The 18,689-nt window shown below is 38.7% G+C and overlaps 1 protein-coding gene and 1 pseudogene across 1 annotated transcript in view; one reads left to right on the top strand and one right to left on the bottom strand.

Annotated features, from left to right (window-relative positions):
- Window positions 1-1,659, top strand: part of LOC123960721 (natterin-3-like) — a 37,670-nt gene extending 36,011 nt beyond the window's left edge. The window contains exon 2 of the mRNA XM_046035644.1: window positions 562-1,659. Within this exon, the coding sequence (XP_045891600.1) occupies window positions 681-1,649 (969 nt within the window). The 5' untranslated portion in view covers window positions 562-680 and the 3' untranslated portion in view covers window positions 1,650-1,659. The remainder of the gene's footprint in view (window positions 1-561) is intronic.
- A 5,938-nt stretch (window positions 1,660-7,597) lies between these two features.
- Window positions 7,598-16,702, bottom strand: LOC123959799 (annotated as a pseudogene).
- Window positions 16,703-18,689: the final 1,987 nt, after the last annotated feature.

Raw genomic sequence — 18,689 nt, 5'->3', positions numbered from 1 at the left:
GGTACCCGGTGGGGTCTTCTGCTGTTGTAGCCCATCCGCCTCAAGGTTGTGCGTGTTGTGGCTTCACAAATGCTTTGCTGCATACCTCGGTTGTAACGAGTGGTTATTTCAGTCAAAGTTGCTCTTCTATCAGCTTGAATCAGTCGGCCCATTCTCCTCTGACCTCTAGCATCAACAAGGCATTTTCGCCCACAGGACTGCCGCATACTGGATGTTTTTCCCTTTTCACACCATTCTTTGTAAACCCTAGTCTAACAGAAAAGTCTAGGAGTTGTGACTGTATGGTTTAGGTTGTAAGTAGTTCAGCCATAATCTTTGGTTTTTAAAGGGTCAGTTAATTCAAATTAGAAAATGTCTTTTTCGCACTTTACCCCCAATGCTATCTGTCAATACATTTAGTTTTAGTTTGATTTAAATACATTTGAAGCTTGTGATTTAATCACTACTTCTATTTTAAGTTACATACTTTGCTTCATTCACCTGATTCTTGTTGTTCCCTGTTTAGCGTTTCATAACTAAATTTGATGATTGTTCTTTTCTTTCTCCTTTCTTTTCATACAGTTCCCTTGCTGGACCCAGATCTAGGGAACAGGATTCCTCAAATCACTGCCAACGGATCAGGATTGGCTCTTCTGACTTCTGCTGAATTTGAAAAGAGGCTGGGTCGATCTTCCTCCTTCATGTTTGGTGTCTCCAATCTTCAGTGGCAGACTTCATATGGCTCTCTCCCCAATGGAGCCGTTTCAATCTACAACACCAATGCTGGAGGACGCAGAGACTACATTTGCAAATATGGGTGCTCATCCGGCTTCTACAGCTCCAGCAAGGGTGGTCGCTGCCACTACACGCTTTCAGGGCGAGAGTATCTTGGTTACCCATTTGAGATCCTGGTGAACAAAGACAACTATGAGTTACTGGAATGGAAGGATGGCTCTTGGGGTTCAGTGCCACAGAATTCAGTCCAGACCTGCTACAATGGTGACATATATGTTGGAAAGAACAAGTATGGTCTTGGGAAGGTGCACGTTAAACATAAGGCGTTCTTTCTTCCCTGGAAAGGTAAAGAGTATTGGTACAAGAACTACCAGGTCCTGACCTTTGAAAAAGGCATATCCAGCGAGAAAATTTATGATGTCCAGTACAAGACTGATGGAGTTAAAATCATTGCGCAGCCTCCTCAGACCATACGTAAGTCCTTCATCACCAACAATGAATGCAGCCCTGTTGTGAAATCACTTGCCCTCTCAGAAATGTATCAGGTGGAGAAAAGGTGGGACACCAGCACTGCCATCACTTCTGGTGTCAGTGGTAGCATCACTGCTGAAATCCCATTCATCGGCTCAGCGGGCATTCAACTCAGTACTGAGACAACAAAGCAATTATCCCGTGGAAACACCGTGGTGGTGTCGAAAACCTATTCTGTCTCTGTGGAGCAAACTGTCCCACCAAACCACTTCTGTGGCGTCAGTATGGTTGGATTTAAGTACAAGGCAAACATCCCCTTCACAGCCCGCCTCGGACGCACTTACAGAAATGGGGCGACCAGATGGACATCCATCACTGGGACGTACAGTGGTGTCGATGTTGGAGAAGTCCGGTCTGTTGTGGATCGCTGTGAACCTGTACCCAATGCTAAGCCTTGCTCCTGAAAGGAAAATGTAAAAGGCGTTTTAAGATATCTGACATATTAAATGTTAAATAGTGAAATTCTAATAAAGAGCTCCACATAAACCTGCTTTGTTCTTTAAAATGTCTTAATATATTTTAACCAAAACAAATTCATGAAAATATGAACCTACATGCTAACTAACAGCAACATCTCTGTTACAATCACACAAATATTCAATAAACATGTGGGAACATCCTGCCAGGAGCAAGAACATGGTTGTAGTATGAAACAACTTAGAGATACAGCAAGTGATTCTTCGGCAACAAGTGTAACATATGCAGGACCTAGTAATGTGCCCCAGAGTGTAAAATTTATAAATGCACTATACTCGGTGTAATTGGCTAGTTTTCAGAGTAAGTTTTAGTAGTGGTTGCGGTTAGAGCAAAACATAAATTATGTCTAATTGAGTTTATTTAAAAACATAAGCCACCAAATTTCTGCTGGCTGTACTATTTAGGTATTACATGCACTCAACTAAAACAGAAAAGAAATACAGTATAAGTGACAGGGCTGCAACTAACGACTATTTTGATAGTTGATTAATCTATCGATTATTGAAACGAATAATCAACTATTCGGATTATGAATCGCAAAATGACACAATACCTCTCATTTAGCTATTAGCCTTTAAATTAAACCTGAAATTGTTTTAGGCATGTGCTAATTAACAGTCAAGACAATAAAATAAATACTGCTTTCAAAAATGCATCTTTTAATGAACGTTTCTGCTGCAGCAACAGAAAGTTCAAGTTAAATTACGTCCTGATAAGCAGCTGATCTGCTGTTTAGTGACGGAGCAGCTTTCACGCCACTTGCCATGAGTGATGCATCGTTTATGATTGTAAAGTCAGGGCACATCTGGAAAGTGAACGCGGCCACCATTACTTTAACAATCAATCAAATTGACCAACTGTATAGAAAACGTTTCAGCTCATAACATGAAGTAACACGGCTTTAACGTGAAGCTAGCTCGCTAACTAGCTTACCGAGACGAGTCTTCATCACCCACAGAGACACGACATTACGCGCCTCCTCTTCAGATGCTCCGGTGCTTCCAGGAGAGCTCAACTTTGCTGCAGTTCACGACCTTTCTGGCTGTGTGAAGAGTGAAATGCTGCCACACTCTGGAGGTTTTAGGTTGTGAAAGTGTTACTGCAGCTCTGTTTGTGTTTTAGTAACTTTACTGTTCAAATCACTTTACTCTGTTAAGCTGACGGTGTCAGATTTTTTTGTTCACAACGCAACAAAAGTTCTACCTGCAGAACAGGGCCGTGCAGAGACCTCTGGAAGGGCAGGTGCTCAAAGTATAAAAGGGGCACATGGAACAAGGATTTAAATAGGGCTGTGTAATCCTTGATTATATGCGTATACAGATGCTTCTATATCGATACATCAACAAATGCTTTGACACAGTTTTGAAAAAGAAACACAGGGAATACCCAAATCTAGCTTTAAAACACGGTGGGCTGACATATCTTACGGGGAACAGTGGCTGTTGAGGGGTTGCTGGGGATGTTGCTGCTGCTGTTTTGGTTGCTGCTGATACTACTGGAGGTGATCTGTGACTAGAGATATTATAACAAACATAGAAGATATATAAGCTGATGAAACAAATATGTGACCATGACAAGATGTAAAGATTGCTGACAGTATTTGGGACCGGCTCACTATGACTGAACTGCTGTAGCTGCAGCCGCTGCCAAGGCTGACTGCTACGAGAAAATAAGAGGGAGACGCTCACAGAGACTGCTGCAAACAGAGATCTGCAGGTAGAGGAAATAAGATACCCGGTTCAAAAAAGTGTGGGAAATAATCTGGGAAGGAAACTAGGTTAGCCAAGGCAGGGGTAAGAGTCTATAGACAGGTGTGTGTGTGTGTGTGTGTGTGTGTGTGTGTAGGCAATATTGTGATAATGATTTTATATATTGCATTGTGAATCTGAGATATATATTGGATTTTGATTGACTATATGTATAATCATTAATCTGAAAAGATGTGTGTGTGTTCATTCTGTTGGCCCATAATAACCATGACAGAGCAGCATTTAACTTTCACATTAACATTTCATACCTTTTTCTGAAATCTACTGGGGCCATTTCTTCTTCAATGTCAGGAATATTATTTATTTTATATTGACACTGACATTATTACATGTACTTCCAATTATTTAGTTCATATAATAGGTTTGCTATCTATTCAAATACTGTTCTGATTTAAATGATCGTTTGAAAAAGGGCTGATAAGTAGGCTATAATTCAGGGGTAATAAGTAATTAACCTGTTTTACCAAAGTTGTTATAATTATTTTAGGCACACTACGTTTTTAATTAAGTTACTGTAATAATCCTAGTTGAAGTGAAAGGTTTTTAGTCAAATTATATAAAAAATACCAGCCCTCACAACGCCCGTGAAACTTTTCTCCCTCACAGCAAGAACAAAGTGAACAGAGCAACTTTTTTTTAATCTGTGTGTAGAAGCAACGTTAGCTGTGGGCACAGTGTTAGTCGGCAGCTAAAGTTACTTCTACTGGCGACACGCAGCAATATACAACTACTGTGCTGCCCTCTTTGCATCTTTCTTGTAAAATACATCCAACAACCCACAACAAGCACGTTGAGGCAAACCTCTCTTACCGGCGGGATCGCAGGTGTCCTGTAGGCAGAGCTGCTGAATCACTAACGGTGTGTGAACGGGAGGGCTCGTCACGGATCAGGTCATCAGAAGAAAGGTCATAATGTGGGTCATTTTATTTACTGCAAAATTATTTTTACTAATAGTTTGATTCGGTAGGCCTTCACAAAAGGACCTTTACAAATTTAAAAATTAATTAATTAATTAAATTGTCATTGACAAAAGGGCACTTTGGGCATCAAAGGGCAAAAGGGCAGGTGCTCAAGCATCCATAGGACCCCCCTCTGCACGTGCATGCTGCAGAAGAAGTCTGAACTCCTGAGCTTAAATTAAGAAAAGGATAACTGCTGTAACCCGGTTTCTCATCCCATTTAAGGTCGACTTGGCGTTTTTCCTCTTGCTACCGGTGAAGAATCTGCCTGTCATGACCAAGCCCGCTTTAATGCACAGGCTTACTGGGGCTTAAGCCCCAGGGCCTATCAAGACAAGGGGCCTATAATAAGCCAATAAATAATCAGTGTTTTGATGTTTGTCAAATATTCTGTCCATCACTTGATGTTTTTGGCTGCTGATTGATCCAATTTACAAGTGAGCCACATGGGAAGATGATATGACAGCCTATCAGAATGTCAGGGTTTTCCTGCATATAGAAAATTTTGGCACCCCCTTTTAGCGAGTCCCAAAGGAAAATCACCAGTGCCAAAATCTGTTATTTCTGACAATATACAAGCTGTTTGTGCTTGAAGTGTGCCGATATTCACGTACCGGGACTCTCCTCTGCCCTCTCCAGATCAGGTTTTCTAGGGCACTACGTGACGCTCACCTGTTCTTGTTCTCTCCTGCCCACTAATCTCAGCAGGGAGATTGGGAGCCTTTCTTTCATGCAGCCATGTCCACAGTTGATTGTCAAAGTCACTTTTCGCGAACCAACCAATCACAGCCTGAAGTAGGCGGGACATTAAATAAAGGTTGAGGCATTACTACAGCAAACTTTAGAAATGTTTAACTCTGCATGCACTGTTATTATTACTTAGAAGTTAGTAGGCTACTTTGCATAAACAAATGAGAAACTGACCACCAAGTAGAGCATTTTTCTTCTTTGTTTCAAGAGAAACCCAGAAAAATTAAACTGTTGTTTTGTGTAGTGGTTCCCCAGCTTTGTCAGAATCCGATTTAAAGTTTTGAAGGACAATTCCCACTGATGCATAACCATCGCTACCAGGTAAGAACCTTGTTAAACTGTCTGGGCAGAGATGAGGTCATATTTATATTAATATGACACTGACAGATTAACATGGGAAATGTAAGCCAAGAATGTGAAACATTGTCACTGTTTCTGCATTACAGTCCATTATAAACCACACATTAAATAAAGTTTATACAAACATTGACAGGGGAAACACATTAATTCTCTCTGTGGTTATTGACCCTCGAGAAAAAAAAAGTTGTCCCAAGGTGGGATCAAGCACTCAACCCAAGTCCTGTTGTCCATGTTGATGTAGTGCAATATTATGACTTATATTCTCATCCCCCCGCGACCCGATATCGGATAAGCGGATGAAGATGGATGGATGGATGGATATTCTCATCCACCATCTAATGGTTGAAAATATTGCTCCAATGCAAAACTTATTTGCTGACCCCTGCAGTATATTATTACTACTTCTTCTAACGTACGTATTCAACATAGTGATAAGTGTCTGCACTGCCTGAATTCTACTAGAAGTAGAACGAGAAGAACATAGTGATGAAACACTGATCTGTAGCGCTGTATGTCCTTTTTAAGCTACTGTAGAAACATGACGACGCAACGTGGACATGGAAAGGGTTGCCCGCAGTTATGTAGATATAAATAGCTCATTGTAAGGTAATAAAAACATAATGGTTTATTATGTAAGGTCTTTACACACCACTGAAAACATAGTTATGGATGTTATATTGCATTTCTGTCACTAGATCCATATGTCGGCTGAGGGAGACAGGTATACTTACGGTTTTACTTTTCCTTCCAGCCAATTCGAGGAAAAAGATGTTTCCGGGGAAATGTACGCAGTGTAGAGAAGTGTTTCATGTGTGGTTTATTAGCCACAAAGATGGGAGTATTGAGGATATTTATTTAGCATTTAGCCATGATGTTTGAATAATTCCATATGCCTAGCTTAATAACTACTAAATATTAGGTAATGTTTAAGATATTTAAGATGATAATGTTTCAGATGTTATTTGGTCAAGTACACTGAACTTTTAGGGTGCAGTCTTTTTGCTCAGCCTGTTACTCTTAGGCTGCAGCCTTCACATTTTTGTAAGAACACAACGACTTAAAAAAAACACAACCAGGCAAAGGCCATAATTTAGAATTAACTGCATATTCACTTGAGGGACAATGGGGCCTTTATGAATTTTACCAAATTGTTGCTAGCACCTGCACTCAGGCCTGATAAAATACAAGACTACACACATGAATACAATGGGCCTTTGCAAGTGGAGTGCAACTCTGAAGGCTGTGAAGGTCATCATCTGGCACAGCACACGAACTTGGAATGATTGTGTTGATGTTAATCAACTGTGTGGTTGTTTTATGCATATACAATGTTTTGCTACTATCAAAATGATGTCTCATTGATCAGTGTCACATTTCAGTCTTATTACTTTATAAGTGTTTTAGGGTAGAATACACTGTTGTTTAATTATTAAATATGTGTGGAGGTGGGTCTTACCCTAACACCCACAAGAGGAGGAGCGAGACAGGATATATCAGTCAATGTAAAACAGTTTGAAGAGTCTGCTTCCTACTGCAACAAACACTGTTGACCTTGTTTGTAGCCTCCTTGTGCTCCTCATAAAGCCCAGCTTTGGATTCTGCATTCAGAAGCTTTAGTCCTTCTGCTCTGCTTATACCTGGTGGTCAGTAGTTCTTCTCTTCTGCCTGAAAAAAGCCTACTAAATATGTTGACTGACTCCCTCCTCCAGCTCCATCCTCACCCCAGCACAATCTGCTGTCCTTGCAGCCTGCATTGCAATGGTCAACCAACAGTGTGGCACATTGCTGTTTCTTGTCCAGAGAATGTAGATCATTTAAGACAAGGGTAGAAGCAGAGATAGCACTTTGTTTTAATGTTTCACACTAAAAGGTTGTATTCCTTTTCTTTTTCTGGTGAGTGCATTTAACACCTATATACTGATCAGTCAGCAAAAATACATAGATAAATTAGAGATATGAGTCATGTTTTGTTATGAATGCAACCACTACTAAAACCTACCTTGCACATACAAAATTACATTTCATTCAGCTGTATACTTACATGCGGCAGAATGACAATAAACTAGACTTGATTTCTACACTCTGTGGCATGTTACTGTTGTAGGTGCAGCTGAAGCGTGCTGTGTAGGGGATGGTTGCCTTTATTTAATTCCCACTATACTGACACCACAGGAGTGGTTTGGTGGGACAGTTTGCTCCACAGAGACAGAATCGGTTTTCGACTCCACCGGAGCGGCTCTACGGGAGACTTGCTTTGTTGTCTCAGTACTGAGTGCAATGCCTGCGGAGCCGATGAATGGGGTTTTAGCATTGACACCGGACATGATGGCAGTGCTGGTGTCAAATCTTTTCTCCACCTGATACATTTCTGACAGTAATTGTTTTCACAAAGGGGCTGCACTCATAGTTGGGGATGATGGACTTGCGCTTGGTCTCAGGAGGATGCTCAATGATTTCAACCCCATCAGACATTTTTCTCACTGTATATATTTTTGATAGGGCGGTCAAAGTTAACGCAGGCTTGGGATTAATCTGGTAACCAATTAATTCTTCCCTTAAATCCAGTGCGGATTTGCTTACTTAATTAATTCACTCCTTGAGACTTTTTTACTCAGCAAATTAAGAGATCCTAATTCTAATCTATCCTAAATCATCAAAATTTAGCTAAGATGTTATAATAACGGGAAAAAACTCTGATCCCTCTAACTAGTGTGTCAAGCATTTCTTTAGTCCACACATGCATTTGTTTTATCAACCCCCAAACTAGTATTTTAAACTTGTGATTAATCTCAGCCTATTATTGTGATTTACTTGATTACAATGTTTTCTCAGTTGATACCACTAATTTTACTCAAAGGTCAGGACATGGTAGGTATTGTACCGATACTCTTTACCATCTCTGGGAAGGTAGAAGGCCTCGTGTGGAACATACACCTTCCCAAGACCATACTCGTTCCTCCCAACGTATGTACGGTCGCAGGTCCCGACTGAATTCCGAGGCACTGAACCGTAGGAGCCAGGCTTCCATTGCATTGACTCATAGTTGTTTCTGTTCACCAGGACCTGAAATCGGGTGTTCCTATTCTCTTGCCCATTATTAGGATAGTAGCAGTAAGGACCCATGCTGGGGGTGTAGAAGCCGGACGAGCACTCATATTTGCAAACGTAGTCGGTGCGTCCACTGTTGTAGATTGAAATTGCTCCGTTGGGGACAGAGCCAGAAAAGGTTTGCCAAAACAAGTTGGAACCACCAAACATGACGGAGGAAGACTGACCCAGCATGTTCTCAACTTCAGCAGGAGCCAAAGGAGCCAACAATGATCCATTGGTGGGGATTTGAGGATTGCTGTTCCCTAGATCTGGGTTCAGAAATAGAATTGTGTTAAAAGAAAGGGAAAAGAACAATCATATCAAATATATGAAACGCTAAGCAGGGAAAAACATGAATCAGGTGAATGAAGCAAAATGTTTACTTGAAAATAGGAAATGGACAAAGTCATTCAATCACAAGCATCAAACCTATTTAAGTGAAGAAATGTTTGTAATTTGAGTTAATTGAGCCTTTAAAACCCAAAGATTGCAGGTGAACTACTAACAACCTAAACCATTTATAAGGAACTCCTGTAATGCATTCTCGCCTCATTGATAACATGAATTATTTCTTGATGTTATCTACTGCATTGCTCCAAAATGTTCCTGTTGTCTTTGGCTTCACCACAACACAATGTTAAAAACAACACAAGACAAATAATGAAGCTTCACTACACACGAGCTACCCCCCAGTAAAATGTAGCTAAGCTACAGCAACGTGGCAATAGTAGTGATTTTTTCTAGAGTATCAAAAGAAGAGTGAGCTAAATCAGACACACAGAAACTCTCACAAGAACAAAAACAACACAAGACAACAATGGATATATATGTATCTATCTATCTATCTATCTATCTATCTATCTATCTATCTATCTACATATATAGGAAACTCAGAAATGCTGTAGTAAATATAGAAAGTATAGTATTGTACCTTTACCTCAAAGAGCACTGCTTTACTGACTTACTGTATCAATGATTAATGTTCAATTATTGTTCTTTCAGTAGAATATTACCTGTAAATACAACCCAAAAAGAGGAGAACAGAGGAGGTGGAAGTACTTTTTTCACCCCAGAATAATGGCTGCACGTATTCCTTTCAGCCTGTATACAGCCGTAACAACCTCAAACATTAATGTCGGGTGACCTGTATGTAGCCTAAGTCCTACAAAAGTCGAAAGGCCCTCACTGCACCACCTGCTCATTAAGCACCCAGTTCTGAGCGCATTATCAACATTTTTATCAACTCAGATCTGATTTTATCTGGATTTGGACACGATTTAGATTTAAATCCGGCTTTAATTGAATTAATTGTTCTATGAAACTAAATGAAGTTCAATAAGCATTTGTGGTGTGATGAAACATTTTCTTTTATATCTAATGATGGATGGTGGATTGTAATGGTGTCTCCAGTTAAACGTATAACTATGAAGTTTTTGTGTACACCTTTAGTAAAGAATTGACAGTGTCAATGTACATCATGAGAACAAAAGTAGAATATGGATGTGTGTCCTATGCAGGTTTGCTATAGGGAAGTTCTAGAAAAGGAAGAGTCAGATTTTAATGCAAATGGAAAAACAAGCAACATATATACCTGTATGCACCTGGTGAAGGAACAGATGCAATGGTAATGAAATCAGTTTCAGTTACCTTTTCTGATCTCTGAGCTCTTCTTCACGATGTCCTGCAGACTGGCTGAGGACAGAGCCAGCAGGGCCGGCAGCAACAACACAGAGAGCTTCATCTAATACACAGAACAACGTTGTTAATGGTCAATAACCAACTTTTGAGTATTTTTGAGATATAATATAGTAAAAAAAACTGAGTCAAAATTAAAGGTTTATCAGAACTTTGAAAAAGTCAAAAAAGTAAAATTAGAAAAGTTTCAAATAGGTTAATAAACATAACCCCTAAAAACCTTTAAATTGACCAACTGATCATTTCACCTTTGTGATACTTCCATGATGCTTCTTTAGAAAAAAAAAACGATTTACAAAATGTTTACAGTTTACAGTATAGTCTGACATTTGTGTATGGTATAGCTTAACATGTCAAACTTAACAAATTTAAATTGACAGTGAAATCCAATTAAAAGAACTTACCATTGCAGTCACAAACAACTCTGTACACCTCCTTTCACCACCAACTTTATATACTGCTCCAGTTTCATCAGTTATGCAAGAAGGGTATAATTACACAAGGTCCGAGGTAAAATTTAACCATCATATTACAACAGGGTTGTAAAATACATTTGCATGCAAGATGTAAGTTTTTATTTTATTTGTTTCTATCAGATAATTGCTCTTTAATCCCAGCTATTTCTTAAGGATGGACACTGACATTATCACTTTTTTATTTTAAAAACCCGCAGTATAAACACAACATATTACACACTTCAGATTACTGAATTAAAGACAGCGTGACACTATGCTTAAGTGAAACTCAGTTCTAATTAAGTAAAGACTATGTTTAAGTGTAAAGTAAAACTGCTTTTGGTTATCAGGTTATGATATTTATTTAAATCGAATTAACACATTATGATTTCTGATGTGGAAAAAAACATGATCATGTAGAAATATATCAGTTAACAGTGTTTCTAAAGGGTGAGCAATTGAATTTATAAATATAATAAATAATTTCTTCTGATGTTAGCAGAGGTGCTTTTGATTTCAAATGCGGTAATACACCACTATAATGTATGCAGTGGGAAACTTTTTACATGTAGAAAGAATTCGGTTTGTCTTGTGTTAACTAAATTAATTCATTAACATTCATTTATCTTGTATGGTTTTTGTATTGTTGTCTTTTGGGTATTATTGTCTTTACACTTGTTAAAGCACTTTATAACTTGTTTTTGAAAAGTGATCTACAAATAAAGATTATTATTATTATTATTATTATTATTACTCCAAAGCATTTATTTTTTGAGGTTTTGAGAAACAGCCTTCGTAAGAAACACAGTCTTCTGACTAGCATTTACTCGGACAGGTGTTACAAATTAGTGATCAATTTTATGCTAAACTTGAGTTAATTTGAACTTAACTGGAATCTGTGTCTCATTGAAAAGAACATAATTTATATTGAAAGAACTACAATTCATTTAAGTCTAGGTTGCAGTTATATTCAAGACAACTGAGTGTGAGAGTGAAGGTCCAAAGGCCTCTGGCCCGGTCTGAGGGCTTTTATCTACCACATTTATTTAGTAATAATTTCAAACAAATAATCCATCCATCGTCAACCGCTTACCCTGCGTACAGGGTCCCGGGGGGCTGGAGCCAATCCCAGCTGACATTGAGCGAAAGGCGGGGTACACCCTGGACAGGTCACCAGTTCATCACAGGGCCACACATCAACAAAGAACCAATCACACCCAAGGACAATTTAGGGTCACAGATTAATCTAGTCCGCATGTCTTAGGACAGTGGGAGGAAGCCAGAGCACCTGGAGAGAACCCACACAAGGAGAACATGCAAACTCCACAAAGAAAGGCAACCGGGGTTTGAACCCACGACTTTTGTGCTGGGAGGTGACAGCGCTAACCACTGTACCACCACGCCACACGTAAGGCTTATACAAATACATTAAATACATGTGTTTCCGAGTTGGTCCCGGGAGCAGACTTCCCAAACTCTACACTGCATTGGTTGATACACCTCCACTTTCATCTTCACACATATTCAGGATTAAAACAATAGTGTATTCTACCTTACAGCACTTCTAAATAAGACTGAAATGTGACACTATAGCTACACTGGTCATAAAAAGAGTCCACGCTTCTTACTGATGTCCACATTCACATTTATTCTTCTCTGAAGTATCATGGAACACCGTGAAAACTAGAAGATAAACAAAACCGTTTCAAGCACAAGAAATGACTTTATCGTTGTAAAGGTCGCGCATGTCCCACATGGTGACCTACAAAGCCTTCAGAGTTGCAGTCCACTTACAAAGGCCTGTTGTATTCATGTGTCTAGTCTTTTATTTCATCAGGCCTGAGTGCAGGTGCTAGCAACAATTTGTTAAAATTTATAACTTTTTTTTTTTTTCATTCTAGAGTAGTAAAAGAAGAGTGTGATGTGTGTGCGCGAGCGAGCTAAATCAGACACACAGAATCTCTCCTACTTACTAAAAATGTATTTCCTCACGCAACAAGAACCAATGTTGTTTGTATAAAGTAACTTAATTATCACATTATTATCATTAATATTGTTTGTTATTTTAATAATTGTTTCTTTGAAAAATTCTACTGCTTGTCAAAAAGCAAGACATATTTTGAATGTAACATAGGACTATATTGTGTTTGTCTAATGTCATTTCATTGTTTTTAATTATATGTTTTTTATTGTTTATATGTGAATTTGTGCTCTGGCAACATTGCAACCTAAACATTCATGGCAACAGGCCTGAGAGAAAGAGAGAGAGACAGATCTCATCTCATCTCATGGAAACAAGTTTCCGCCACTAGCTACATATCAGTTTCCTCTTCACTAGAGGAAGAGGTTGCCAGCCTGAACCCTGATGCTTCTCACAGAGGTGTTACAATGACTATTACAATAGAAAGTAAACTCAGCCGCTATGGTTTGTTATCTCGAGATCACGAGAAAATTATCCTGTTATCACAGGAAAAGGGAGTAAAAAAATATTTGAATGGATGGCCACTTAGGGCTTCCATACTTTTTAGCAATAAAACAGCTGAACATTTCCTCTTTGTGATTTACACATTGTATCAACTATGTTTTGATAGCAAGTTACCAGTTTTCAGGCTGGGCGTTTCCACCTGCTTCCTGTCTTTCTTTTCTCATGCCCTTTTAAATTGCATTTCAAATGATACAATCTGAAGGTAAAAATTGTTATGTAATTCTGAAACAGAACACAAAGCCTTCCTTTCATAAATTAATGCCAGGTAAAATAAACTTGAGGAATTATTAACCTCCTAAAGAAAACATAATGATAAGGCTCTAATATAAACAAAGTACAGCTCTGTCCATTTATTGGACCAATAAAGAGCCAACTTGTTAAATGCTGATTTTGCAACAATCTAACCAGCATGTTCTCATTCACAAGGGGTCATATACCTACGCTTTGTCATGTCCTTCAGCGTCTGGTAGCAACTCACATGGCACCCTTTATTCTTTTCCTGTACCCCTAAGTACTTTTCGTACCTAAACCTAACCAAATTGTGATGTTTCACAATGTTAAACACTAGTTTTATTTTGAATATCTTACTAGACTTTGTATATTTATTCTAGCTAACTTAACGGAGTGATCAGTGAACTGTGTGGGTAATGTCATATACGTCTCGTTTTGGTGGTGTTTTGTCCATTTTCTATTAAAAACCGCTGTGTCAGGTTACAGGGCTCTATGTCCAGGGTGTCCGCAAGGTCTTAAAAAGTCTAATTAGGTCACATCCGGTGCCGCTGGTTGCAAAAACTCAGCATGGTGGCATGGGAGGAAATCACGGGGGGGTCAGGTCCCCCCCATCTGATGGCTGCCCCCCCCTTAAAAACCATTAAATAATATAATGATAGAATAATTGTGTAAATAGTAAAACAATACAAACGCAAATAGGGCAATAAAAGTGCTTTTTAAGTTTAGAAACATTGCCCGATAGTGGTTTAGTCCACTGCCTGCTTCCATCACAGGAGTCCGGTGGGAGAAAACCAGTTCAAATCCTTCAGTAGTTGTGGAACTCCAGTAATGTTAAGCACGCTGGCAGGGCTGTTTTATGCACGTTAAACATTGGATAAACTGATTCTTTGGTCTTTAATACAGATGATGCTGAGTCATTAATAAAAATCATCTGCAGAGAAACACACAGAAAGAGATGCTGTGGATATTTAAAGCAGGGAGCAGGCAAAGCAACTGTGAACACAGCTGTTGGTGACGATGTCATTCATACCACGATGGTCTCTATCGGTAATTAACAACAAGCCTCCTCCACACGCGGCTCATCTGCAGCTGTGAAACATAATTGGGGGTGAAAAACCAAACGTGAGTTATTTTAAATAAAACTGCTGACAAATAAAGTCAAAGCAGAAATGTGTGTCTCACGGGAAAAGCAAGGTGAGCAGATTAGGCTACTGTTGTTTGTGTTTAAACACAAAAATACATTGGACAATAAAGTAGAATTAAAATGGTGTGCAATTTATTTTCAGCTCCTTCCAGTGAAAATGTTATTTTATAATCAATGTTTCATTATGACCATACAATTGAATGGACCCCAGTGAGAATAGGCAACACTTATACTGGTGCTGATGGGGATCCTTAGAATGTTGGGGTTAGTTGGGACCTGTCTGGACAGTGTGCAAACAGCTTTAGTGTGAAAGATAACAAAGTGCAATCTCAGCCTCTACCCTTGTGTTGATATGATATCATACATTCTCTGGACAAGAAACAGCTATGTGCCGCACTGTTGGTTGATCTTTGCAATGCACTTGATACTGTTGACCACTGAATTTTATTAAACAAATGATGATGTCTTAGTTTGGTTGTTTTTGCTCAGATGTGGTTTCATACATATTTGTCTGATAGTACACAGCCAATCTGTATTGATGGCGTCATATCAACCTCCCCAACAAGTGCTGCGATTGGTCTGTTATTATTATTAATAATTTTTGTTATTAAATAATTAAATAATTAAATTCAGAAACTACACTAACATTTCATATCACCATTCACTGGTAAACAACATTGTGTTCAATAAAAATGCTTTTGTCAGATAGACAATACAACTGTTGTTTTTATTGAATTGTATTCATCTTACACGAAAATCTTTAGCCAAAACACAATAGCCTACATTAAAGGTTCAGTGTGTAATATTTCTGAGGATCTATTGACAGAAATGCAATATAAGATCCATAACTATGTTTTCAGTGGTGTATAAAGACCTTACATAATGACCATTATGTTTTTATTACCTTAGAATGAGCCATTTTATCTACATAACCACGGGCACCCCCTTCTATGGAGGTCGCCGTATTTTGCTGTCATGTTTCTACAATAGCCGACAACGGACAAAAAGCGCTACAGAGCTTCTTCTTGTATAATTCCGGTAGTGTAGACAGAAAAAAAACAGATGCCAGATAGTCTTCTTCCAGGAACACATGTTTGAAGAAACACAAAGAAACCTATCAAGGACGTATTTTGATGTATCATTCAGTAATGCCAAACTGGTAATCTAGAACAACAAATCTGTCTGATGTTTAGACTCCAAGGCCACATCATATTGAGTCTCCTACAGTCCATGAGTTGTACATTAATCTGTGGAGCCAGTTCTTGTATACATTCTTGTTAGATTCCCAGAAAACACTGATATCTGCTAGCCTGTTGCCTGAGCTACTGTCGTCTCCCTATTAATGACTGTTACTTGAGAGAAATAACAAGAGCTGGAAGGTCAGCGAACAGCTAATGACTCCAAGCTAGACCTGTCTTAGCTTTCCCTGTCACATCAATAAGCCCCTTAAAAATGTCTTTAACCAGTGTGATGTAGTACATTTCAATCTTACATCAAAAATGGCTTTAAAATTGTTTAATAAACAGGTACTAATAATTTTGGTCTGTGTTTCTTCTCCAGATGAAGCTGCCAGTGTTGTTTCTCCTGGTCCTGCTGGCTCACAGCACACAAATGGTAAAAAAAAACTGGCATTATGAATATCTTTCTTTGGAGTTTCTTCATCAAGTTCAGAAGTGTTTATTCTCTATATTGTTTCTTTACTCACTGCTTTCAGCAAGTCTTTCTGCTGTACAATAATTTACAGCATGAATAGGTATGAAGATAAAAAAAATAATAATAATGTTCAAGCTAATTTTATCTGACTGAGGACACTTTTATTCTGTTGACTAGTTACTCTCTAACAGAACAATGCTAACACATTGATTTCTTCCGTCTTCATCTATCTTGAGAAAGAAGAGACAGGCTCAACCTCCCAACTTACATTATGAAAGCGCCAACCTGAAATGGCTGACCTGGACCGGCACTCTCCCTAAAGGATCTGTGTCGAACATTGGCTCTTCCGTCAGGGCCGATATTAAGAAGACCTTCACAGGAGTCCCCATGGTCACATCTCGAAGTATTGAGATCAGCGGTCAGATCTCATTTAAATGTTCAAAAGGCGAAAATGTCCCACCAAACCACTACTGCAGAGCCCATATAGTGGGATGTAAGTACAAGGTAAACATCCCTTTCACTGCACACCTCCTCCGCACCTACAGCAATGGAGAAACAACTAAGACACTGATGTCTGGGACGTACGACAGTGTCCAGATTGGAGAAATCCAAGCTGTGGCGGAGCGATGTAAACCTGTTTCTGATGCCAAACCTTACCATTAACAGATACTAAGATAAGATTCATATACAATTTTGATGAAAAGCTGATCCTGAATCACTATGTGTCACATAAAAAGCCTATTTGGTGACAAAAAAAATCAGTGTACATATTAAACAGAACATGCGAAAATAAATTATGTTTTGGAAGTTGAAGGGGGCCACCCCCTTCATGTTTTATGTGTTTTCAAAAAATATGTATGCGCATCAGACCACTGGACAGTAGCCTATAAGTGAGGAATTTAGGAGTAAGTTACTTACCAGCTGCAGCTGGTGTTTTTATGGATGTGTTTTAAAGAATAAGGCCAGTTATAGATGACCTAAGAGGGAAACCTAAAAGGGACCAAAAGATGTTATCCTTCAGATTTGGTGCATTTGGGGGTGAATTCGAGGTGTTCACATGTTGTATGCTGGCATACATGACTGCTTCATCACCCCTGAACGTGGCTCCTAATATTTCTTCAACACTGTTGTGTGTTAAACCAAACCTAAATAAATTAAATACAATGAGGTGAATATACATTCACACCAGGTCCGGGCGTATATAAAATCATCAGAAAGCTCTACTTTTAGCTAATATGACTTTAACCAATAAAATAGACATTGAACTATAAACAGAATGTTTGAAGTAGAAATCAATAAAATGACTTTTTGTGTGGGTTCTTGTGTTTTAATGTCATGTTGAATATGTCTAACCCCAGATGTTACCTATAATGAAGGTTATTTCTATTCGTTAGTCTGGTAGTCAACATGATACATCGTAAACCTGAAGTATGAACCGATTACTACAAATTTTTAGATGACACAGCGAAGGACTGACTGTTTGGTGGCTTTGACTGGTTCTCTCATCTTTCAAGCAGTCAAGTGGCTTGGGACAAAAGCTGAAAAATGCGGAAACTTTTGGCATTAACCTGATTTCTAAAACATCAAGTAGCCACACAGTAAACCTGTTTTTTACTGTTGTTAGTTGAGTATGAGCGGATTCCTGTGGGGTGCATGTTGTTAAAATATTAAGTATCTGCCAAACAAATCCAGTCCAATATTTGTTTTGATAACACTTTTATTAGTCAGACATGTTTCTTAAGAGGTGTTCTGGTGAACCTTTGGACCAATGATCTAAAATCCTGTCTACGTGCCTGATCAACATTCAACATTTTTCTCTTGAGACATGTCTTTAAAAACATGTAAAATATCAAACACAAATCAGTGTTGTCTTCACACAAAAAGACTAGATATTTTTGACACCTTAATGTGAAAGTTGGTGGTATAAAGGAACATGTTACTTGGCACCATTTGCTTTGATCAGGACACAATTTAAATTCACAGGCAGCAGAGGGCAGCAACCGCCTGACAGAGAAATAAAGGTTGGTAGTAAGTAATTGGAAGGAATAAAAAAGGGGTGTGTACATATGTTGGTACAGACTTCATGTGTATTCATATATACATTTTTATTGTGCAGACTGTTTTATTAAAGATGATAATAAATCATCAAGGTAGCCTAAGTGCTGGAAACGTTTTATTAGTTAACATTCTTATTTATATATATTGAATAATTATTTGATAGTATTGCACTAAATCACTGTTGTGAAAATTATCTATTTTAACTGAATAAAAATCAAACCATCCATGGGTCTGCCATGTTGCAGGTAACAGACTAGGGGTTAGAGGACGGTCTGAATGTTTCATCCAGCGGTTTTACCGCAGCTCTCACTGGCACTT

This window comes from Micropterus dolomieu, linkage group LG21 (assembly GCF_021292245.1).
Source record: "Micropterus dolomieu isolate WLL.071019.BEF.003 ecotype Adirondacks linkage group LG21, ASM2129224v1, whole genome shotgun sequence".
Classification (NCBI taxonomy): domain Eukaryota; kingdom Metazoa; phylum Chordata; class Actinopteri; order Centrarchiformes; family Centrarchidae; genus Micropterus; species Micropterus dolomieu.
This window is presented reverse-complemented; position numbering and strand designations above follow the sequence as displayed.